At 33.7% G+C, this 25,561-nt stretch overlaps 1 protein-coding gene across 3 annotated transcripts in view; it reads left to right on the forward strand.

Moving 5' to 3' along the window:
• GRIK2 (glutamate ionotropic receptor kainate type subunit 2) overlaps nucleotides 1-25,561 on the forward strand; it is a 638,217-nt gene that overhangs the window by 273,258 nt on the left and 339,398 nt on the right. For all 3 annotated transcript variants that reach the window (XM_059401117.1, XM_059401116.1, XM_059401114.1), the window contains exons 4-6: nucleotides 7,125-7,306; nucleotides 14,119-14,172; nucleotides 17,576-17,749. In XM_059401117.1, coding sequence (XP_059257100.1) covers nucleotides 7,125-7,306; nucleotides 14,119-14,172; nucleotides 17,576-17,749 — 410 coding nt within the window. The remainder of the gene's footprint in view (nucleotides 1-7,124; nucleotides 7,307-14,118; nucleotides 14,173-17,575; nucleotides 17,750-25,561) is intronic.

The following is a 25,561-nucleotide window of genomic DNA, read 5'->3' on the forward strand; positions in this document are numbered from 1 at the left end:
TCTTGATCTCAGCTCAGGTATTGACCTCAAGGTCATGAGTTCAAGCCCCATGATGGGTTCCATGCTGCACATGGAGCCTACTTTAAAAGAGAAAAATAAAAAGTCTAAAACACTCTGTGGTACAAATAAAACATTTTAATAAAAATAACTCCTTGAGATGTTCGGTCTCTCAATGAATTCGCTTTTCTCAACTGATAGAAAAGGGGGTGGGGTCGATGGTGAAACACTGACTGTGGATGAGTCATTTTTGTATAGTCTATTATACAGTGCATTTGGAGGGCAGGGGAGAGGTCTGGCTTGCACAAAGACCCCATTCACTGAAATGACAAATAGACCTGATGAGTGAGCCAGGTGGCAAAACTCTAGTTTGTGTAGCTGCTAAAGTGGATACCTGGTATAGGAGGGAACTTGGGACTCCCTTCCTGGGGCTGGGGGAGGCTGGGCCTGCAGAGAGACGGTGTGATTGATCTCTTTAGAAGAAAGTGCCAGCTGGAGTGTGCATAAATGGCTCCTTCTGGGTTTTCCTTAAAAGCTGAATTGATGGCACCTTCTGAAAAGAGCAGCTCAGGACCCTGTCCCCCGTAAGCTGAAGATAAACCTTGATTTCAGCTACTGTACAATATCTGAAAGCAGAAAAAGGTTAAAAAAAAATGTACTCTCAGTGAAGGAATTAGAGGGAATAGAATGTTACTCATCTACCAAAATAAAGGGATAATTGCAACGTGGTGCTCTTTTTTGTTAGAAGATTTTCAGGAACCCATCTGTGCAGATTGCTTCTCTTTTATTATCATTACATCAACTAATTACATTAGGGAAAGAGGGGGCATTTTAATTAAAAGATTGTTTTAAGGAGTTATAATTCTACTCTCTCATTAAATAACTTAACTGGGTGCCAAATTTGTTAAAGTATACTACATTTCTGGAAACTGTTGTTCGGAAATTATTTGTATTAACCACATTTCCAACAAAATAAATTTCACCCTTTTTCTCACCTTATAGATGGGTCCTTTTATTTTTCAATTCTGTCCAAAGAATCATAGGAAATGACCACATGTAAATCGTCCCAATTATTTTAAGAAGCTTATATTTTTTCCAATTTTATTTTACAGAGCATGCATATTTAAGCATATATGATGAATTTGATTAGGGTAATCTTCTCTGAGATAGCAATTTTTTAGAACAATAATTTGCAGATGAATACTGGGGGAGGTAGGAGGATTGATAGAGATCCACAGAGGAAAATAAATACCCAGTATTATAATTAGGCATTCCCGCTCTTTAAGCCCATTTCCCTTTGGATAAAACCCCAACCACATATATTAAATTACAAGGATGCCATCAAATAACTTATTAAATAAAGTAGGTAAACATTTATTCTTGGATTCACAGACCTGTACCCCTGGGGATAAAAATATATGTTTATCAAAAATAAAAAATTAAAAAAAAAAAAAAAAAAAAGAGAAACAATATCGCAGGACAGAGCAAGGAAGACTTGAAAACCAAGAGAGAAGTCTGAGCACCTGCAGCAGGAGGTGGGGAGAAGCGAAATTTACAAATCATGTTTCTACTTTCAGTATCCAAAACAGCTCTCTGGACTTCTTTCCTGTGATTGGAAAGCCGAACTAATTTTATTCTAAAAAGTGAAAATGAAAAGCATTACAGAAATACATTTTGTGTCCAAAAAAAAAAAAAAAAGTGTTGGGACTCCTGGGTGGCTCATTTGGTTAAACATCTGCCTTTGGATGGGTCCTGGGATCCGAGTCCCAGCTCTAGATCCTTGCTCAGCCCTGAGCATCTTTTCCCTCTGCCTCCAGCACCACCCACCCCCCCAATCCCCAGTTGTGCTCTCTCTCTTTCGGGCAAATAAGTAAACAAAATCTTAAAAAAAAAAAAAGTACCAAAGTCAAACTACATCTCATGCAGTTCAAGACTGAATAAATGCTATGATTCCAATCATTATATCTATCCATGAAACGATGTATTGCACATAGTAGGCATGCAGTAAATACATGTTGAATGAATGAATAAAAGCAATGTTTTACTCTATTCTCATGTAGGAAATGGCAATTCCTACTAGCAGCAGTTGTTTTTATTTATTTATTTTTTTTTTCTATTTTAGCTCTTCAATATCATTACTCAGGGAAGCTGGCAGACTGAAATCTGTTACATTAATGCCAGCAGGGATATATGTGTGTGAAGAGAATAAGTAAACATTTATTGTACCTGATGGCTCAATGGACCATCCATATGAGCTCTTAAGAGACTTGAAAAGACTTGGCAGTATTTATACTTGGGGTGGACTCTGCAAATACTATTTGTGGATTTTATCTTTCGAAATTTCTATTTTTGAATCACTTGAGATTTTTCAATTCAAAGCCGTTGAACTAATCTGTAACTCTGTAGCTCCTTTTTCTTTGGTAATGAGTTAATCGCTTAAAATTTTGAATAAAATTTGATTTTCACTTGATTAAAATTTTGATGTTGTTACATTTCAGTCAAAATCAGCATCAAAATAACTTCCAAGGACAGATATAATAATTACCACTTAAAAAATAACTATATTCTTCCTAATCTTAACAAAAGTAACAAAAACATTGACAACTGCCACTTTTTGAGAGTCCCATATGTGACAGTTCCTTTTTCAGTGTTTTACATATTAATACATATATGATTTTATCTCATTATAGAAAAAACAAAGGCAAAGTAAAGAGAGATATAAAGTCTTACACAAAGTCATACAGATCATACATTTTGGAACTGGATTCAAACCCAACACCCAGGCTATTTCTACAATGAGAGAATAATCTCCCAAATTTATATTTAATTTGCATAAAATCTTGTGAGATAAGTAAGCCAAAGATAGCTTTCTTTTTCCTTTATTTGGCAGAGGTTGGTATTAGAACATTCTGCATCTATATAAGTAATTTTATGAAAATAATAGAAATCCAGAGCTAGGAAAAGTTGAAAGATAATCCAATTTGGTAGTTCTCATTTTGGTTTTATATCATCTTCTTCTTAATAATAATTGAAGATCTCTGAAAGCATTTGTTAAGATATTTTCATAGGTTTCTTTAATATTTAATATTTGATTTAATGGGAGGAAGTGGGATCTTCTCTGTTTCTTCATTCAGTGTCCTGTGACATCATCTGTGTCTTATAACCTCTAGAACACTCTAGCCCACATGTGAAAGAATGAAAGCAAAAAGAAAAAACAATCAAATAACCTCTTAGTATTATTATGAAAATAGTTGAACCTCAGGGATCCCCCTGAAAGAGTGCAAGGGTATGTGGACCACACTTTGAGAACTACTGATCTAGATAAAACTCATTTAATACATAGAAAACTGAAGTGTCCTGTCCATTTATTATGGAGCTCAAGTCTGGTGGTGGGTTAGGAAGGGGTTGGTACTTTCCTTAAAGAATATTAAATACGATTAAGATAAGCACTAAGTTACAGTATGGAAATATATAGAGATGGTTTTAAGAAGGTCTATTTTTTGCCTCTCTCCCAATTCTACTAATGGCACAACAGTCTAACTCCAGCTCCCTCCTACTCCCACTAATGGCACAACAATCTACCCAAACCACACTAATGGAACTGTCCTTACCTATGTCATCAATGATTTGGTGACAATTTCAATGAAATTGGCCTTGTTTTTTGATTTAATTTAATAAACAAATTTAATAAACATTTGTAAAGTATTAAAATACAAATACAAATAAACATTTGTAAAGTATTTACCTTTTTGTTGTTGTTGTTAACTAGCAACCCTTGACATGGCCGATCATTCCCCTCACTTTGAACGCTCAGTTGACCTGATCCTCCCATGATCTCCCGCTCAGTGGAAGCACAGTCTCCCCCTAGCTGCCCAAATCAGAAACCTGGGAAACTTCCCTGACTTAGCCCTCGTCCTTACCAAGTACTGTCAGTACTTTCTCAAAAATCTCTCTCTGGTCCATCCACTTCTATCTCTCGGTACCATCCTACCATCTTGCCCTGCAGACACATCTTGGACTTTCCTAACCTGCTTTATTATAACTGCCTTCCAACCCTTTTTTCCTCCATTTTTAGCTCTTCTGATCTGTCTTCCATACTGAAAATCTGAGTGATTCTTTTTTCTTTCTTTCTTTCCTTCCTCTCTCTCTCTCTTCTTCTTTTTTTTTTTTTTTTTTAGAGTGGGGGTGGAAGGGGTAACAGGAAAGGGTTAGATGGAGAGGGAAAGAGGGAATCCTAAGCAGACTCCATGCCAATGTAGAGCCCAACATGGGGCTTGATCATGACCTGAGATCATGACCTGAGCCGAAACCAAGAGTTAGACACTCAACCAACTAAACCACCCAGGCATCCCAGTGATTCTTTTGAAATGTGGATTCCAAGTGGGCACTCTCTACTACCCTTAAGACCTTAACTCTAAAGTAGTTTACATGGGATTAAGGAGCCCCATGTCCTCTTAAATTACACTTGTCAGCACTTCTTCCTTGATTCTTAAGATTCTTTGCCCACACTCTCTCATCTCCCTGTCAGAATAAAAACCTTTTATCACTTCCGTTGAGTAACTTTCATGAGTACTTTCATTTCAAGATAGATGATTCTGCTGTATTCTTCCTCAATAATTGCCCCTTCCCCACCAAAATATTATTTGCCATTTTTCATTTGTATTTGCCTGTTAAATAAACTTTACCTATCTTCCCCCTTATGTTTTTTAATATAGTATGGGCAGGAAATTTTTCTAATTTACTTTTTATTGTATTACCAATATCTAGAACAATGCTTGATCCATAGAAAGAATTTAATAAACATTTGTTTTGATGTGGGAGTGAATGAATGTTGTCTTCTTTTCCTTCTCTTATTTCTACAGTCAGCTGTACTTATAGTGTTCTGATTCACTTTTCCTAATGAAGTTGGAATTCATTAATTGAATTAATTATTTTATTGTCTTATGCTACTAGCTAATATAATATAGCTATTATCCTATAATATTGTTATGCCAAAGTGGTTCAAAAAGTGACTCCCATTATGACACTTACCTGAAACCAGACTTATCTTTGGAAATTGGCCTTGTTTTTTAATGACCAGGAAAATCACCTGGAAAGATTGTTAAAAACGCACATCCATGAGTCATATCCTCTGCAAGTTGTAACCATCTTAATAGATTACTGTCATACCTTCCAAAGTTTGGGAGTCATTGTCTTATACTGCAATTATACTCTGGTTTTATTTATAAAAAAATATTGCAATTATACTCTGGTTTATTCATAAAAAGTAGTTAAACAATGCATTCCCATGTGCAGGTAAATATATATATATATACTTTTATACATGTTTTGAAGGATTTTATAAGGTCAGTGTTAAACTACTACAGGTGTTATAAATTCAAAATTTGTTTTCATGTTTGTTTAGCCTGTTAACATCTGTACACATTATATACATGTTAATCTCTAGACTGAATTGTATTATGTTTAATGGGTGCATTTAATATCAATTATGTAATATTTATTTTACTATAGTTAGTGAATATTTAAATTTATAAAACAAAACGAGACAGTTGTAGTATACTGTGTAATTTATGCAACCATTATTTATAGAATTCTAAGTGGCAAAATTCTAAAATAATCTTAAATGAAGTAAATTTTATGGAACAATATTTTAAAAACAGAAGATACTAGGTAATTTGTGAATATACATATTTTTTAAACTGTATGTCTCATTTGAGGATGAAAATACTAAAAACTAGTCATGTTAATTTTATTAACTATGTTGCAACATATTGAAGTGTACCATTATATGTATTAAGGTCTATTTATTTAAAAGTTGAATGAAAAAAGTCCTAGAATTAGATTTTACTCCCTGGAGCATATGTTATTTTAATACACAGATTTTTTACTCATAGTAAGATATATTTTTATTCCTGTTATTCCAGTTTCCAAGTAAAGTAACACACACAAACATTCACAAAGAGAAATCTACAGATTAGTTATTTATAAGTATATTTCTTTATTATTATTTGTTCTACTAATATTTATGAAGGTATTTCCTCAGGGAAGATAGAAATCTAGAGAAATACAGAGATGAGATGGAAAAAGGTAAATAAGAAAGAGGAGTTGGAAGAGAAGACAAAAAATTATTTAATTTGATCCAAGCTAGAATAGAATTGGATGATCCTCTTTCTTGTCACACTTTTATATTGGATCTTTTATATGGGTGCTTGAAGGGGTTTAATTACTGAAGTTTGTATGAAAGAATATATTTGATGATTTGTCTCTGTTACTTAAAAATGCCTAACAGTTCCATGACATATTGAACATGTATCTACTAATTTGATACATTTTTGAAACACATACTCAGGAGCTGCTTCCCTAGGAAAATATATTTGCTTTACTAATAATGTGTGTGGTTATATTTGTTTCTGAAATTAATGTGACACCTAGCAAATAATACAAAAAAGTTTTATTTCTTTAATTTATTTATGGTTCAGACCACTACCCAGAGTTGATTTTATTAAAGAAAGTTATTTTACTTTTACCTAGATACCAAATTACTAGCCTGTTACTTGTAATCAAAAACAAAAAAGCAACCAGAGCTTCCAACACTGAAGAATAATAACATAAATTACATCTGCTATAAAATATAGTATGAAGTGGATGAACTAGAACAATTGTCACTGACTTACAACAACCTTTAAGATGTTGTCACAAACCACTATTATTATAAAACACAAAACAAAACAAAACTCTATGTGTATATGTGGAAACGCATAGAAAATGTATGGAGGAATAATATTTGCAAGCTATTAAGTGTGAACACTTTGGGAGCAGAATTGGGGTACAGAGGGAGCCTATTTTGCTCTTTATACTTTTATTTATTTAAATTATTTACATCAATTCATAATCATGTATGTCTTTCATAATTTGTAAAAGAATTTCTTTAAGAATTAGAGAAATCATCAGTTTAACAAAAATAACGGGGAGTGTGGAGTTATGAAGTAGGAATTTCAGTGGTCACACCTTGGAATACAGATATCCATGGTCAAGAAAATCAGGCATTGTCGTGAACAAGTTCTATGATTCGATGACCTATTCTGCTTTTTCTCTAATATGCTTCTTCTCCCCCTTTTCCATTAAAGGTCTCATTCGTTTGCAGGAGCTCATCAAAGCTCCATCGAGGTACAATCTTCGGCTTAAAATCCGTCAACTACCTGCTGATACAAAGGATGCAAAACCGTTACTAAAGGAAATGAAAAGAGGCAAGGAGTTCCATGTAATCTTTGACTGTAGCCACGAAATGGCAGCGGGCATTCTGAAACAGGTACTCTAACGTCCTTAAATCCTTGGTTTCTTTATTATATTTGCATTTAAAGCAGGGTTGTTTGTTTGCTTGGTCCTTTGGGTTTTGCGGGGGGTGGAAGAGTGACCACAAGCCTGGGAGGGGCAGAAGAAAAGGGAGAGAAATCCTGAGGAGCTAGATACTGGGACCCTGAGACCACCACTGGAGCCAAAATCTGGAGTTGGACCCTGCAGCCACTGAGACACTCAGGCATTCCCCCCTCCCTCCACCCTTTTTCAATCAAAGTGTTGTTGTCACACAGTTAAAATGAGCCAGAGAAGTTGCCTTGATGTAATTTTCTGATAAAAAGTCTGACATTTGCTTTTAATTAATTGTCTTAAAGGAAAAGTAATGCAAATATTGATGCTCTTCAAAAACACATTGTTTAAAGTTCTGAGGTGACTTTCAAATGGCTGCAATGCTATTTGCTGTTACAAATGTTAGTTATTGAGATAGATATTTCTGTTTTGTACTGAAATGAAGGAATAAACTGAGAGTCAGTGATTGAGCATCTCAACCATTACAATCAACTCATTGAAAGAAGAGAAAAAAGATTTGCTATTTAGCTGGCATCTTCTAGGAGATGCCTTACACATTTGATCTTATTTAATCATGACTGCGACCCCAGGAAGTAGAGACTATTCACTACAGAGATGAAGAAACTGAGTCTTGGAAAGATTGAGTAACTTGATCAATGACCAGAAGCAAGAAATAGCAGAGGGAATCATATTTCTCCTAGCGATGTTAAGTATTCATTCCAGAATAAAGCATTGCCTGACTCAAAAGATAATACTAAATCAATCAAATGAAATAATTCATAGCAGTGAAATCTTTTAATGTTACTTCTGCTCTGTTCTAACCTAACAGCTCACTGCAAAGCAGCAAATATTATTCTCCTATATATTAGAGATGAGGCAAGACTTGGATGTTGAGGGTTAAGTGGCTAGTATGAGCCCATATACTTACTAAGCAGGAAAGCCTAGATGTGGACTCAAGTCTTTTGGACCTTGGTTTTTAAGCTCTTTTATACATACTGGCTAATATCTCAGTGGCTTGGGATTAATCAACTGTCCTAAAACCTCTCATGTATAAGATAAAATATCTCTACTGGAGAATTACATAGATTCAGATGTCAAATTATATCCCATAAAATATAACTAGCAACAGTAAATGCCAGTTATAACATGGTTAGTTTATTAAGCAGATGTTTGTCCAATCTTCCAATGTGAACGTCGGTTTCACTACAGTAAAATCTTTAATTGGATTTGGAAGATTGCACTAGTGTTATATTTGGGTAGTAAAGCATATGAAATTTGGGTGTGTTTTTTTGTTTCTTGGGTCTTTTTTGGTAGTGAATAAAGTGGCGCAATAAAGTAAACAGTGAAACCTGGAATAGGGATTTATTTTTCATATATACCAAAACAATTTTTGGTCATATTTAAAATATACAGACTTGGCAAGGAGAGATTTCCTTTATGCCCAGAGTGAGAAGCACTCTATGATTTGTCAGGGACAGAGCTTTGGTAGTTTTTCCTAGGCTTCCAGCAAGTATGTAAAGGATCAGTTGTATTGTCTCTAGAGTAACTGACTTATTTTGCATATCTGAAAGGTTATAGTATCTATCAACTTTAATAATAGAATTGCCATCCTGCCTTCTATTTGATATATCCATTGTTTTATAATTGTTTTCTTATATCGTAACCTGCTCTGTTTGCAAAATGAAAACAGAATTAAGATAAATTTAAAATATATACAGGAGCGCCTGGGTGGCTTAGTCATTTAAGCATCTCCCTTCAGCTCAGGTCTTGATCTCTGGATCCTGGGATGGAGCTCCCTGCTCAGTGGGGAGCCTGCTTCTCCCTCTACGAAAGTGCTCTTTCTCAAATAAATAAATAAATAAATAATCTTAAAATATAAAATATATACAGTAGAAAAAGTTAATAATTTTAGCAAGTTTAGTAGATGAAAAACCAGAGCAAAGGTAAAATGATAGTATGAGAGTTGAGATGAATGCAGAGTAACATTGTTACAGAGAATGCATGTTTTAAAATTCTGTAACACTAACTAACCACATATATGCTGTTTGTCTTTTAACTTACCTTGTCCAGACAACATTTGTTCCACATTTGGATCTCAGTTATTCTAGAAACGAATGCAAGAAGAAAGCAAATAGCTTCCTTCTTGTAAGTGAAGCAGTCCATTTAATAGGACTTCATTTTATGACTTAGGAAATTTTTCTGAGATTTCTCAACACTGGCTAATGACGGAAGTCCAAAGAAATGGTATAAGAGATGGCAAACAGGCATAGATGGGCTTTCAGCTTGTCTGGTTTAATCTAAGAACACATATTAGGAGTATCCAGAAATGTGGATCAGTTTATCAGGTTAGCCTTATTTGTTTCATTGTTTTATTTATTTAAACTAAGTGAGCTCTTCCTAAATATTGAACAAAAGAGAATTTGAAGTTTTCTTCCCTGAAAACTTTAAAAGTGAGTGAAGCATGGGGCTGGCTCTTTGAGAGCACTAATTGTCATACATGCCTTAATAACAAAAGATTCCACTTCCACCCAGATTTGTCAAAGAGAATTCCCTATGGTAGCCTTAGGATGATCTGCAATTAAACCTCGCGAGGTCATTCTATCACAGAGTAAAAGTATTAACTAAGACCTTGAAAGCCTAGATTAGAGACTATATTTTTTATATTCATATATATGTTATATAAATAAATATGAGATTATATTTTTTAGATTGAAAAAACATAAAATCAGGTGCAAATAAACAAGTAGAAAGCAACAAGAAGCAAATTAAGTTAAAATTTTAAAAATATGTATAAAGTCCACCTCTTCAGTTGTTAACTTTGAGCAATATAACTTCTTGATATAACCTAAAGGATAAACTGACTGCAAATTATATGCCAGATGTGTTCATTTGTCATGTGGCATTGTTTACACTGGTTAAATGTTGGGAATTTTTAATAATATTTTGATTTTGGAAAAATGTATCTGTGGTATTTCTTTCCAGGAGGGATAATACAGTACAACCAGTTTTTCTGTTGTACACCCAAGTTTGCTATGGTGGCTACTCTCAAATTATTTTTACAGAAGAAGGTATTAATTTTATTATTATTAATGTGGCTTGAAGTATACATCAGTTCATTTAAAAGTGGCAAGACATTATGTTGTCTTGACAAGACACAATGGCAAGACATAAACATTATAGTTTATTTATTTATTTTTTAAGATTTTATTTATTTATTTGACAGACAGAGATCACAGGTAGGCAGAGAGGCAGGCAGAGAGAGGAAGGGAAGCAGGTTCCCTGCTGAGCAGAGATTCCCGATGCGGGACTCCATCCCAGGACCCTGAGATCATGACCTGAGCTGAAGTCAGAGGCTTAACCCACTGAGCCACCCAGGCGCCCCAAATGTTATAGTTTAAAAAACATCTAGAACAATTTAGTCGTGTCTAAATTTGGTGCCTCTCCAGGTTAGATGGGGCAACAGTTGGTTAGAAGCCAGTGGCCCGGGGTGGGGGGGCAGTGAAAATAATTCACCTAAGCCAGAACAAAGAAGATAGAGGTTTATTGAATACACCTCAAAGGAGAGGTAGGCAGGACAGCAAAGGAGAGGCTGTCTGCTATGAGGCAGCGGCTAGAAGCTGTTTTTAAAGACGGAAGGTGAGGAGGTACCGTGATACATGGAATTTTCTCCTTTTTGGTAACTGGACCTAGTTGTAAGCAGCCCCTTAATCAGTTGAGGACTATGGATATCTTGAAGTGAGTTGCCCGTCAGGCATGTCTGTATTCATTCTGGTGATCATCGCTGTGGACCTCTTTGCCTTGATCAAGTTTGCATTGCTCAAGCCTATTGTCTAAATTCCACGAAGTTCTTTTTTTAATTGTCCTGAAAATTATTTATTTATCTTTCAAGAGAGTATCTCTGTTGTCCATTTTTGTTAATGTTATAGTTAAGTACTCAATTAAAAATAACTACCCTTTTCTATTTAGGTCACACATCATAGTCCATGATTGATTCTTGTTTTCAAAATCAAAGGCTGAAGGAGGGTCAAAGAAAAGCATAAGCAGCCCTTAGTTATCCCTTACAGATTTCTCCTCAAGGTGATGGAGTGCAGCAAACCACTCTCCCTACCACCATCTCCTTAACCCCTGCCATCCCCACCTCTAGAATACAATTTTCAACACTGGATTGAGATGATTGAAGCTTTCAAACTATCAAAGAAAAAAACAGGCAAAAAGTTTAGATTATATAAATCCTACAATGAAACTACATCTTTGAGAATATAAAATACCCTGACGTGGGGCTCGATCCCAGGACTCTGGGATCATGACCTCAGACAAAGGCATTAGCTTAAACATCTGAGCCAGTCAGGTGCCCCTAAAATACGCCATTTTATAAAATGGCATATTATACCCAAACTTCAAGAGTTAGAGATCTAGAGTTCATGTTTACTCACGATCTCAATTTGTTGGCCAATTTATTCATTCTTATTTTGTCCTACTTTCCTACCTATAAAATAAGCATAGTAATAGGACCTACCTCATAAAGTTTTTTTTTTGTTGTTGTTGTTGTTTTTAAGATTTGGTAGGTTTTTTTGGTTTTGTTTTTTGTTTTTTAAATTTATTTGACAGACAGAGATCACAAGTAGGCAGAGAGAGAGGAGGAAGCAGGCTCCTGGCAGAGTAGAGAGCCCGATGTGGGGCTCGATCCCAGGACCCTGGGATCATGACCTGAGCTTCTGGCAGAGGCTTTAACCCACTGAGCCACCCAGGCGCCCCCCTCATAAGATTTTAAATTAAGCTATTGGGAAGCAAGAATTCCTACCCCTTCAAGGGTCTTTCTAAGCTGGACTAAGAATCAAATGGACAGAGATTCATAGGAGAAAAGCAAATTTAATAGCATACATATAGGGTATCCACACGGACATGGAAATTCCAAAGACAGTCTGGCAAAATGAGTTACATGTGTCATGATGAAAGAAAGAGAAGAGGGACTTCAGAGGAAAGGAACCAATTCACAGGGTGTAAGAAAAGCAGATGTTTGGTAATTAGATGTTTGTCTTGCCATACTGTTGGATCACTCAGATAAAACTTATCTCTGCTAATAACCCTTATTCTGGAAAGATCCCCAATTTAGATTTTTCAAAGTAGTTAAGGGAGGGGCAAAAGTTTCTCTTGAGCCCACAGGGATATTCATTGCCTTCAGCTTGGAATAATGTTCATGCTAAAATGACGCATCTTGTTTCTGCTTGCCTTCAGCCTCTACAAGGCTTAAACGGATTAAAATATGCAATGTGCTTAGAATATTAAACACATTTTAGGCATTATATGTTAATTATAGTTGTGGATTTGAATTACTATTTCTTTCAATTATCTTCAATTTTTTAAATCTATATCTATATACCTGTTGACTTGATAAAAACTATTGACAAGGATAATGCTGAGCTGTCATTACACAGTTCTGGAGTTGAGAAACCTTTGGTACATACCCATCAGGAACAATGAATACCTTCTACAAAGATTATCTTATAAACCTAAGAGAAATTTTCTCTCATTTCAGTTAAGATTCAGACTTCATCAAAGTATCATTGGCTCACACAATCTCTGTCCATTCAGGAAATATGATTTGATAATTTGGTTCCTAGGTGTTGCGCACAAAATTCCACTGTGTGTGTCAGGCAGGGGAATTCACCAATGAAGACCAAATATGTACTCTTATTATAAATTGCAATATCACAATTTCTGAATTGCTTTCACCTGCTTAATTCTTCGCTGCTGCCTTTCATTAACAAATGTCCCTCCCTTTTAATAAATGTATTTTATTTTTCCAAAGTCTTCATGAATATCTATTCTTTCTTAACTGAACAACTTGCTTCTAGATATGCAAATTTTATTTTCACTAATTAGTTAATACCTACCTGTGAGTATAGAATACGGGGTGTAGAGCTGGGGCAGCTATTTAGCAAATGAATTCATGTAGTTAGAATTTTATGGAAGAGTATTAGGTGCACCTGAGAATACTTGTTTCCTACTAAGAGCTCTTCATTCAGCTCAAAAACGCATCATTTTTCAATCATCATCACCAACTACTGTTCATTGATAAACAGCTATTTCAAAAGTGTTCTCATTTTCAGGAGAAAAATTGACAGTTCACTGACTGGAAGTTCTAATCCAAAAGTCCTTATTTTAAGATCGATTGTCGAAAATTGACAAGGACTGTAGAAGTATGAAATAAAACAGTAATTTGCAACTGGTGTATTAGTAAAAATAAAAAAAAATTTCTTTGTACTTTTCAAATAACAGTGGTGATTTACAGTTGCTTCATCAATGCTAAGGAAAGTCTCTAAAGTGCTAAAAAAAATTCCTACTGGCATTGTACTTTATAGCATTTTCACCCCCTAATTGAATAATAGTGATCGTAAAAATAAAGTGGTGTTCCTCTTTAGGGTATTTGTAGTGGAGACATTACAAATATAATGACCTAAGATGTGCTAATTTCAGGTTTGTGTCAATTTTAATGCCTCCTCTAATATGTAAAGTCATAAACTTTACATTGCAAACTTTCAACTAATAGCTTTTCTACCAAGAGAATTGGTTCAGAAATTCCTTCAGTAACCACTAATCTTCCTTAACTATGGGGAAAAGATTTAGTTTGACCCGTTTTAATGTAAACTGAATATTATTCCCAGATTCTTCATTACATCCTACTATTTTGCTATTGACATATTTCATATGATGTATACCTTAAATATTAATTTTTTTTTATTTTTTACTTCCTAGGCTTTAGCTATGGGAATGATGACAGAATATTATCATTATATCTTTACTACTCTGGTAAGTAACTTATTAAAGCATAAAGTTAATGCTCTAAATTTTATTGTTATGGAAAATGGGCTTTTGAGTGAGAGATGATGACTAGCACCTTTGTAATTATCATTTGTTTTATTTTGGTAGAACTCAGGAGGAATTGATCCTCATAGGGAATAATTTTTGGTGGAAAGCTGATGATTTTGAAATAATATTATTTCAGATTTCAATTCAAAATATCATATCTTATTTATATATTGCTTTACAGAACTTTCAGAACATAATAGATTTTAAATTAGTTTGCTGAGAAAATCAGTGTTTTTTAAAAAAAGCACACATTTTTCTGTTGTTATTTGGTTCTATTTACTTTACAAAAACTAGATTCACTGAAACCGTTCTTTTAGTACACTAAATTTTCTATCCTATTTTTGCCTATGTTTAGTCGGATTTTTAAATGTCAGTCTTACAGAATTTCCTATTAGCAAATTGAGTGTTACCTTTATCTTTTGTTTTTACATACCCACCACACAGTTTTTTTCTTAACTTTGCTTGAAAATATGACCTTACCCTTCTGTCAAACCTACTTACTCTTGGTTCTATTTCTTTACTAATATGGTATCCCGATTTTCTTCTTCTGTGAAATGACTGTCTCTGTCACTAATTTTTCCCTGCTATATAAGGATAGAAAATTTGTCCTTCTTCCCTTCTAGGTTCTTTGGCTGGTGTAGTGATTAAATTGACATAAAACAGATTAATGGGAGAAAAAAAAACCAAATTTAATTTCATATGTAAAGAGCCCCAAAGATATGAGACCAAGGTCAGGTCAGGTAATTGAGCTAAGGAATAGAATGAGGGCCTGAGGCTTCAAAGGGGAGGAGGGTAATTCACAGACCGGTAAGAAGCACATATTTGGTAATTAGAAGTTCGCCCTGCCCTGCAGAAAGATCTTTCAGATAAAAAATTTAACTCTAGTAATAACTTTTTTTCTGGTACTGGCCCCCTATATAAATTATTTCAGGTAGTTAAGGCAACATAAAAGTTTTTCCTGAGTCGACTGGGTCTTGATTGCCTTCAGATCAGAGTAATCCACCTGCCAAAGTGCCATCTTTGGGGCTGGCATATTCTATTTCCCTTTATTGCCTGTTACCTCAAGTGTGAGAGTTACCTCCAAGTTTGAGCCTTTATTCTGTTTTCCTTTTTCCTCTTCAGTATTTTCTTCAGAACTGGTATGTATTCAGAACTTCAATTATTTCCTTTGCTGACATGAAATCTAAATTTCCCTTTGTAATATTTCTGAATTGTTATTTACTGTTACATTACAGAACAAGTCTAACTGTTGTCACATTAATTTCAAATTATTTGAACCTCTTACTGGACTCCTCTTCTAACTTCCTTCAAAGCCTCCATTCTCTGACTCCTACATCTTCACCAAAATTTGACTGTTTTTATCCTCCATGCTGTCTCTAGCATGCATCTCCATTCCCACAATGACCAGTCTAACCAATGTTTTCTATTAACTCAGAGGTATTCAGATTGGTCTCCTTGATTTTAGGAGTTTTGAAGCTACTAAAATGTATTTGATTACAATAGCTTCCTGTAATAACAACTCTCCTCCAATACAGATTCTTCACACAGCAGTTTATATTTTACTGGTAAATACTGTGGTTCATTCTAATAGGGGTATTACTTCCCACCTGGTGACTTTTTGCAGCCCGTAAGAAACTTAGTGATAGGCTGGAGGGGAGGGAATGGAAAACTTTACTTATCAGCAAATTTTATGTCAATAGTTACAACCCAGTTTCACCATAATCACAAGATTTTAGAGGAATCAAAAGTATCTCTTAATAAGGAAAAAGAAATTTTTTAAAAAAAGTAAGATATATGGAGCTCATTAACCCATAATTGAAGGCTTTTTTTTTTTAGTTTGATTTTAACCTAACTTTCTTATTTTCTTTTGTTGCTATTCTCCTTTATCAATCCTCTTTTATAAAAAAAAAAACTGATCTAGATCAATCTCCTGAATAGGTTTTATGTTTTCAAATTTTTGTCCCTTTACTGACACTTTGAATGACATCCTTTTTCCTTTTGCCTATCAAAAGCCTGGTCATTCTTTAATGGGAGCTTAGATCCCATCTGCTCTATGAAGTTATTCTTGACTACAAAAATTGAAAGTTTTTTGTCTTGCTTTTGACTCCTTGCACTTATCACTTCTACTCTCTTGCCCCTTAGGGTGTGTGAGCATGTGTCTCTTTGGCTAGATTGCAAATATTGAAAATAAAAACCTAAAAATTCCTTATATTTTTTCACAGCACAGAGCACAGTTCAGACCAATATCTTCTGCTCTCCACTGAATTTATTTCTATTTTGTAGCCTATGTCACTGTATATCTCCAAGACAAGCTTCACAGGACCAACAGCATTACTGTTGTTCTTGTTCCTAGTATTATCTATAAGATCCGAAGATTAGTTAATGCCAACTTGAAAGAGGTCAGGGGTTCCACATGCTGCATGTTCTTTTTTTTTTTTTTTTAATGTGTAAGTTTTTTTTTTTTTTAAATTTTATTTTTTTTTAAATTTTTTATTTTTTATAAACATATATTTTTATCCCCAGGGGTACAGGTCTGTGAATCACCAGGTTTACACACTTCACAGCACTCACCAAATCACATACCCTCCCCAATGTCCATAATCCCACCCCCTTCTCCCAAACCCCCTCCACATGCTGCATGTTCTTATGGTGACATTCAACTCTTCTGAATGCTATGGCCTCCTCTCACCTGGGAAAACCAAAAGTTAAAGTCAAAGTATTCACTACAGCCTGGAACCAACAACCAAAATCTAAAGGTTCCCTGTGGTGAACTTGCCGGTAAGGTAAAAACAACAACAACAACAACAAAGGAATTGCAAGGGTTCCACAACCCAAAAGGCCAGTTTGTTACCCTCAGCTTTAATATAATTTTCATTAGTTAGAAGCCATATTTCATGAAATGTTTCTTTAAAAAAAATAACAAGACAAAATAAAAAAACAGTAAGTGCCAGTAACGAGCCAAGGAAGCAGGGCATACAAAAGAAAAAAAAAAAAATCTAGTTAGTTAAAAAAATAAGATAGTACATAAAATTTAAGGGCAATCTATCCTAAATATGGAGAAAGAAGCTTATGTAAGTCTTAACTGCAGGTTACAGAAATACCTGTCATTTCATTGGTAGAATTTGAATATGATATATACATAGATATTTATTTAGAATATGCATGTTTACATTAGAAAAGCATGAAAATAGTCAATTTAATCTTGGTGATTTGTGATGTTTAACGTCATTTGAGAAACAATCATGTTAACTATCTAAGGGAAGTAAGAATAATTGCCTATTTTAATTTTACATTTGTGTGAATATACTCTACTGATACTAACACAAAGAAATTTGTCTTTCAGGATCTCTTTGCTCTTGATGTAGAGCCCTATCGATACAGCGGTGTTAACATGACAGGGTTCAGAATATTAAATACAGAAAACACACAAGTCTCCTCCATCATTGAAAAGTGGTCAATGGAACGGTTGCAGGCACCGCCGAAACCCGATTCAGGTTTGCTGGATGGATTTATGACGGTATGAATTCCCACTTCCAGATTAGTTTGTGTATTTCTAAGTAATTTTGCACAAATTATTTAATCTGCTGGATAAAAACTGTTTGACATTACAGGCAGATTCTCAGAACTACTATTGCCAATAATCCTATTAATGATTTCCTAAATTAACTTTATGTGGCAAATTTGTACTTTTATATCTCAAAAGACATTACAGCTATTGTTAGAATAGTATAATGTGGGGATTTCTCTAAGTTTAATGAGTGCCATTTTTAGGGTAAATTAGAGACTGAGAAGAAGATGTTAACCTGATAGTTATACTTTTGATCTTAACTACTGATACATGATTATTCTTCATCATCTTGGTTTGTGATATCATATGAATGACCTACATCACACAAGAATCTCCTTTCATTTAGTCACTCTTTAAGGCTTAAGACTAACAATAATCACACTTGTTATTTTCAAATCCTTGTTTAAACTTAGAAACTGGATTTATGGAGAAACTACAAAAGAAGAGAACATTCTGGTATAAGTTTAGCTCCTTATACCATTGCTGCCAATGAAAACCTAATAGAAGACACATATAATTTAAAATTGTCTGATATCTCCATAAAAATAATAAGAACAAGTAAAAGTCACTATTATTAATTTATTTTACTTAACTGATTATATTAAAAATACTATTACTTGAACAAATAATTAGTTTAAAAGTTAGGACAGATATTTTGCATTTTCTTTTTGCTACTAAGTCTTCGAAAGCTGTCTTTGACACCATACATATTAATTCAGAGTAGTCACATTTCAAGTGCTCAATAGTAAATATAAGTACTGGGTTCCTTACAAAACCAGGTAGGTTTATACTATACTATTTTTATACTATAGTTATTTAAGCAAATTATAAACGTTTCATACATTTTCATTGAATCTGTTTACTATTTCTATTTTTATTATAATTATTGCTACATTTTAGGAAATAACTAAGCACTTTGGCAATATTTACATTTCCTAGGTCTTGACAACGTCTTTTATTAAGTGTCAGTCTAAATGATAACTTTATAAGCATAACATTCTTTTTTCTGATATGTGGAAATCTTTTTCAGTTAGGATGATAATTTTTCCCTTAGTTCCTTCAATAAAGGTTCAAAGTATGGTTTTCATATAACAAAATAAAGGAAAACTTCTGTTATTTTTTCTTTAAAAGTAGACTCAATCAGACAAATTAACTATCTTCATAGAGACTGAAATCATAGTCGCCCTCATGGTACCAACCTTCTAATGGAAAGAAAAAAGACATTTGCTTTCTTTTTGTGAGAAAAACAACCTCCTAGAATTTGAAAATGTCTTATATCCACATTACTATTTTTAAAGATACAATATGAGGGGAATTTTATCCTTTTGCATAAAAATAGAGATCATTGACTAGTTCTAGTGTTTTGGTATTATTAACCTAAGATTTATTTGAGAAACTTTTTTGGGAGGAAAATATTTAAATAATTGTAAAATGAAGATATTTTTTCTCTAAATTATATCCAGATTAAAAATGAAATACAACCTAAAAAAATTACAAATATTACGCGTTATTCTCAGTGTGAAGATGTTGAGTTAGACTTTTGGAACTTAATAAGAAAATGTTATTTCTTAAAGTATATACTATTCTTTAAGTTATTATTTTAATCATGTATATATATATTTTTTAATATGTGTTCTCTAGCTGTCTATCATTCTTTGATTTCCATATGGATATCTTATTGTTACTCAAAACCATTTTTGAATGAATTTAAGAAAAGTAAATCAATAACTATCATGACAATATTAACACTTTTACTTAGCACTTAAATCTAAAACTTCTACTAATATGTTCAAGGATTACTGTTCTTCTTTATAAATCAAAACCACAAAAAAATATGCAACTGTATTTAGGTATTCTCTGTATTTCTGTATGATTCCCTATATAACACTACATGTCATCGCCTGAAACAAAGTGCTGTCTAACTTCTAAGTAACTTATAGAGACTATTGAAAGACAAATAAGTACAAAGGAAAGGTTAATTGTCCAGGAGGCAGGGACTCTTAGAGGGAATTAACCTTCAGAAGATAGAACAAAAAGGGTTTTAGGGGGAATACAGGTTTGGGTTCTTTTTTTTTTCTAGCCATGAGTCTGTTCCTTCTCAGTTCTGTCTCTCTGAGCTGGCAGGTGATTTAGCCGGAGTGGTTGAGTGATGGAATAAAAATGCACTGATAAGAAAAAAAGAAAATTAGCCTGTTTATTGAAAATTCTGGGCATTGTGTATAGAACATATTTTGAAATCTTTAGAAGAATACTCAATGCCAACAGTCTTCCCTTTGTTACAGTCATGAAGTGTTTTCCAAGTGACATATTAAATTAAAAAAATAAAAATGTTCACATATAAAAGATAATTACCCCTTCAGTTCTATATTTTTAAGTTACTACAAGATATAAAGATTTCTCCAGAAAACTTGAAATAAGATTTAAAAGTGAGAACATTTTGAAAATGAGTGAGCTGAAGTTAAATTTACTTGTATGAGCACTTTTAAAATAATATTTATTATCTAAAGATGTGTACTAGTTATATATCTTATTTATAAATAAAGCACGGAACACCAACTATTTTGGAAATAGACATGAAGTTTGCTGTTAAAATAAAAATGTCTTCAAAAATGGATATAGATTGATTACTTTTTAAAAATTCTCTTTTGGAAAGTAATATCTTTCCAAATCTCATTATATAGCATTATATAATGACATAAAATATTATATGCAAAATATTTTCATTATAAACCATTAATTCTTAATTATAAAATACCACATTTATTATTATAAATATAAAACCCACAAGGGATCTGTATATGAATGTCAGTATATTTATGCCTTGCGTGAGTATTATTTTTCTTATTCATTTAAGATCAGATTGTAAGCATTTTCCCAGTCATTAAGTGTTTAGGAAAAGGAATTAATAGGCCATTTCCGCCATGAATGGAGTTAGGAAATTAAGAGGAGTCTAGTTAGAAAAGAAAAGAAATACAGCCTGGCTTTGTGGTTTTGGCAACATTCCCTTCAGTCAGTTCATGAGATCTCAGTGTTTATATATCTCTTGTTCTTTTTTCTCCCTATGGTCCCATAAAGAAATGGGATTATCAGCAAAGTCCCTGGTGCTTAGAGCAAGACCTATTATTATCAGTATCATAGTCATTTGTCAGTATATAAGATCATAGTGCTTAGACTTTCACATTCTTTCTTCATGTTGAACTATATAAGGAAACAAGGAATTTGATTCATAAGAATATTTCTAGTTGAGTTAGCATCTTAACTGACCCCTGGGTTAAGTGTTTATCTGCTAAATGACTATTGAATACAAGACCATTTCTCTTGTACTTGTGGTTTCTTCTATGATTTGGGGTCATCATAATAAATATATTAATCTCATCAGCTCAGTAAAAATTTTATCTCCATTTGGTATCAATCCAAACAAGAAACCAAGTTCCAGAGTACATCCAAGCCCAATCTCTTTAAGGAAGAAGTTAAAAAAAGAAGCTCAACAACCTTCTTTCACAAATAAGGGTTTTCTTTTCCTAACTCTTGATGTCACCTTTCTTACACTTTCCTCAGTGCCTGCACCAGTCAATGTGCTAGACTCCTCCCCAGACATGAGCCCTTATTGTAGAACACTTTCTTTACTGTGCGTTGTCTCCTGAGTATAAACATATACATATTTCCATGCTTCTGGGAGTATGGAAGTCCTCTAAGTGGACCACTGTTCTTTACTGCATGATCAGTTGACATTGCTCTCAGTCTTCTGCCCAGACATCTGACTTCTCCAATCACAGTTCCCAAGGGCAGAGATTGACTTTCTTGAATCCGTCAGAGCTGATGATGGTTGTATTTATTATTGATATACTGAGTTTGCAATAATCTCAATTCAAGAGAATGAAATCCAGTGGAAATACATCAAGGTCAGTTTTAAATAGTCTAGCTGTGTCCTAGAAATCTTTCCTAGTTCCCCCATTATGCCCACATATATTAATACTAATGGACCTGTATTTTATTTGGTAGTTTGAAAGTACCATTTATTCTTATATTGAATGTAGTATCGCACATATTCCTTGACAATGTAAATTTAAAATGCGAGTCAATAATGACATGTTGGTTGGCTATATTATTTGGATTTCTACAGGGAGGTTACTATTTTGGAAATATAAACATTGGATGCCAACTGCTGTCTCCATTTCCTTCTCTCTGTTCACATCCATCAGTCAATCATCAAACACTTTTCAAGTCTATAGTCTCAATTTTTTCTTTACTACATTCTTCTTTTCACCCCATGACCCATGCCTTCGTTAAGAACCCCATGATCTCACCTCTGGCTATTGTAATATCCTTCTTGAAGTCTCACTCCTAATATGTCTCCTCTATGCTTACCTTCTATGTGAACATTGCTAATGACTCCTTGTCATTTACTAGATAAAATTTTTATCGATTTGCCAAGCCTGCAAGGCCCTCCATAATCTGGCTTCTGCTTCTTGTCCAGCCTCCTATTTGCCTGCTCCCAGCTCTCTGAAGCCACCCATTCTCACCACACTGTTGTGTGCTCCTCATTTTAGCACAGGCTGTTCCCACTGTCTGAATGCATGGCATATCCCTACTTGTACTTTAATTTTCAGGTCATCTGTTACCTTTCTTGTGATTTTACCTGTGTGCTCTTTCATTTGGGCATGTTTTTTAACCGCATGTTGAAGTTCAACACTGGTAGTTTTGTTCTCGTGTCTCTCTCTCTCTCTCTCTCTCTCTTTTAAATTTTTATTTATTTTTAAAATTTCTTTTCAGTGTTCCAGAATTCATTGTTTATGCACCACACCCAGTACACCATGCAACATGTGTCCTTGTAACACCCACCACCAGACTCACCCAACGTCCCACCCTAACTTCTTTCATGATGTATCTCATGTCTCCTTTCCAAAAGACTAGCTCTTTGGAGGCAGGACCTAGGTTTCTTCATCCTCGAAGGCCCTGTACCTAGTTAGGTGTCTGATGCAAAGTGAATGTATTATGAGGGTGTTCATAATGAAAGGACTGTCTGACGGAAGAAATGTGATTGTTAATTTATTTTAATCATATTACATCTGTGCTCTAATCACTAGATTCTCTCCTTTTCCCAAATATGCTCTAGGGAGCTTTTTTAAAATTTATGTACTTATACTTTATTGTCAAGATATCTAATCATTTGGAAAATGCAATTAGGCTAGTGTCAAATATTTGTTAGAAAAATATCTTAAAAGGCAAGAGAAGAAATACTTTTGATTAAATAGTGAAATTTCAGTGAGTTAGGAAAGGAGTTTCTCTTCTCCTTTACAAAACAGTGAAAATGTTTATGAGATGCGTCTTTATGTGTTAAGTTCTATGTCCTCTAAGCTCAGAAATTTTATAATTTCTTTCATAATTTGATTAGCTTTAAAGATAAATGTCTTATATACCCAATTCATGACAGGGAGCTTAGATACTAAGAGGACACTAGTGATCACTCTGCTACTGTACAAAGGTATACCTTTAGGAAATAGAATCACAGAGGAATAAAGTATGACCAGGTAGATTTTCATTTACTCTTGGAACTACAAGCCTATCCTTGCCACTGTCTTCTTAATTAGCTGGGGCCATTTTCTTCAATTCCGTTGAAAAGAAAATTTAAGACTCTGCCAGACAGCGGATCAAACTAACTCTCCACATTTTAATCAATAGAGACATTTGAAAATATTGACTTTATCTTAAATCCCACTAAAACACCAAAGGTATAAAAAGTAACAAAATGATGAATCAATTACTTTTTCTTTGATCAATTTTAATTGTGCATATGCTGTGTACTCAGAACTTGATATCAGGCACTCAGGATTTGGTGATGAAGATAATACATCTATTTCCTCACAGAGCTTAGGGAATTGACAAAATCAGAAGAGTGTCTTACTGATGACATCTCACATCTTAGTAGTACAAAAAACATTTAAACTTTAATTGTTGCCTTCTTCCCAATTTTGTGTTTCTTTGGTTGATTGAGTTTCCTAAGCCTTCCTTCAAAATTGTTAAAATTCCCTGTTTTCTATTTTATTTTGTGATAGCAAGAGACAAACATATTTATCAGGAGTTTTGCATAATTTCTTAGTATTTTTCTGAAAAATGTGCAACATTTCACAATATTTATCACCATAACTGCTAGTTTTATTCTTGTCTTTACCACAGAAGAAATATTTAGGAATCTATATCATAATCAAATGTGACAGAAGTATTTGTCTAAGATATTTCAGAGTATGTTATGAAGTCATAAGCACAACACTCATTACATTTGTACATGATTGATTTAATGAATAGTAAAAGGACTGGAGTTTGTGGCATGAATAACAGAATGGTGCTATATTCCTTTACTTTATATACCTATTAATCTTCCATGATGTACTAGGTTGCAAGTTAAATCTGAATATAAATAATTGAGATGACCTAACAACCTCCATTGTTTCATTAACATACAACATTCCATTTAATTGCCTTTGCTCATTGACAGATTAAATAATCAGCATTTATCTAAAGCTGATAAAGAGTTGGAATTTCCATTTTAAGTAATTGTTCCTTACATGAAAAATGGCAGTTGCAATGAATCATTTCCTTCATAATCATGTTATTTTTTAGGCCAATTTTTAAACTTTTCACTTGGAAAAAAGAAGGTTGAATCAGGAGACATTTTTTTTATTCCTTCCACCCTCAAGAGCAAAATGTGTCTGATCTGATACTGAGATGCACTGATCTGAGATCATGAGATACACACTTGTAATGCATTAATATTTTTCTGTTCATAATTTCCCTCAGCTTCTTATTTTGTATTTACTAGCTATATAGTTACATATAGATATGTATAACAAACTCAGAATAGTTTAAGTCAGGTGATTGAAATCATTAAAAACACAGAGTAAGTGATAGCACTGAGACATATGAATAACAAGGAATATTATTTAGATACGGATTCATAACGAACTACAGAAAAATTCTGGCTAAGAAAGATTAACAATTGCAATAAACCATATTTTTTTTTCTTTATAAGATCTATTCCTAAAATAAAAAGAGTGGATCTATTTCTAAAATGCACAAAACATGTTTTTTGACTGTTTACATTCAGAACAAAATATACAGAGCTAAGTTACATTATATATTTGGAAATAAGGGATGGACTGATAGGGAGTGATAATTCTATCAAAACCATATTGTTTTGTATTACTCTATTTTACTCATAATTTTAGGAATTTATTTTAGGAATTTTACTATTTTTATAATTTGGAATTTATATTAAAAATATTGAAACATAACACCTGATAAAAGATATTTTGGCCTCACTATAGTCTTTAAATGATATACTTTTTTAGTGTTTTTAAAGTTCATTTATTTTTTTAATTAATACGCTCTAGGAACTTTTTTTTAATTTTATTTTTTCAGTGTTCCAAGATTCATTGTTTATGCACCACAACCAGTACTCTATGCAATTTGTGCCCTCCTTAACACCCACCACTGGGCTCACCGTTCCCCAACCCCCTCCCCTCCAAAACCCTGTTTGTTTCTCAGAGTCCACAGTATCTCATGGTTCATCTCCCCCTCTGATTTTCCCTAATTATTTTTCCTTTCCTTCTCCTAACATCCTCCATGTTATTCCTTATGCTCCACAATAATAAATAAATAAATACATAAATACATAAATTTCATTTATTTATTAATTTATTATCTCTCCACCCAACATGGGGTTTGAAATTAGGACCCTTAGATCAAAGTCACATGCTCTTC

Source organism: Mustela nigripes, chromosome 5 (assembly GCF_022355385.1).
Source record: "Mustela nigripes isolate SB6536 chromosome 5, MUSNIG.SB6536, whole genome shotgun sequence".
NCBI lineage: Eukaryota > Metazoa > Chordata > Mammalia > Carnivora > Mustelidae > Mustela > Mustela nigripes.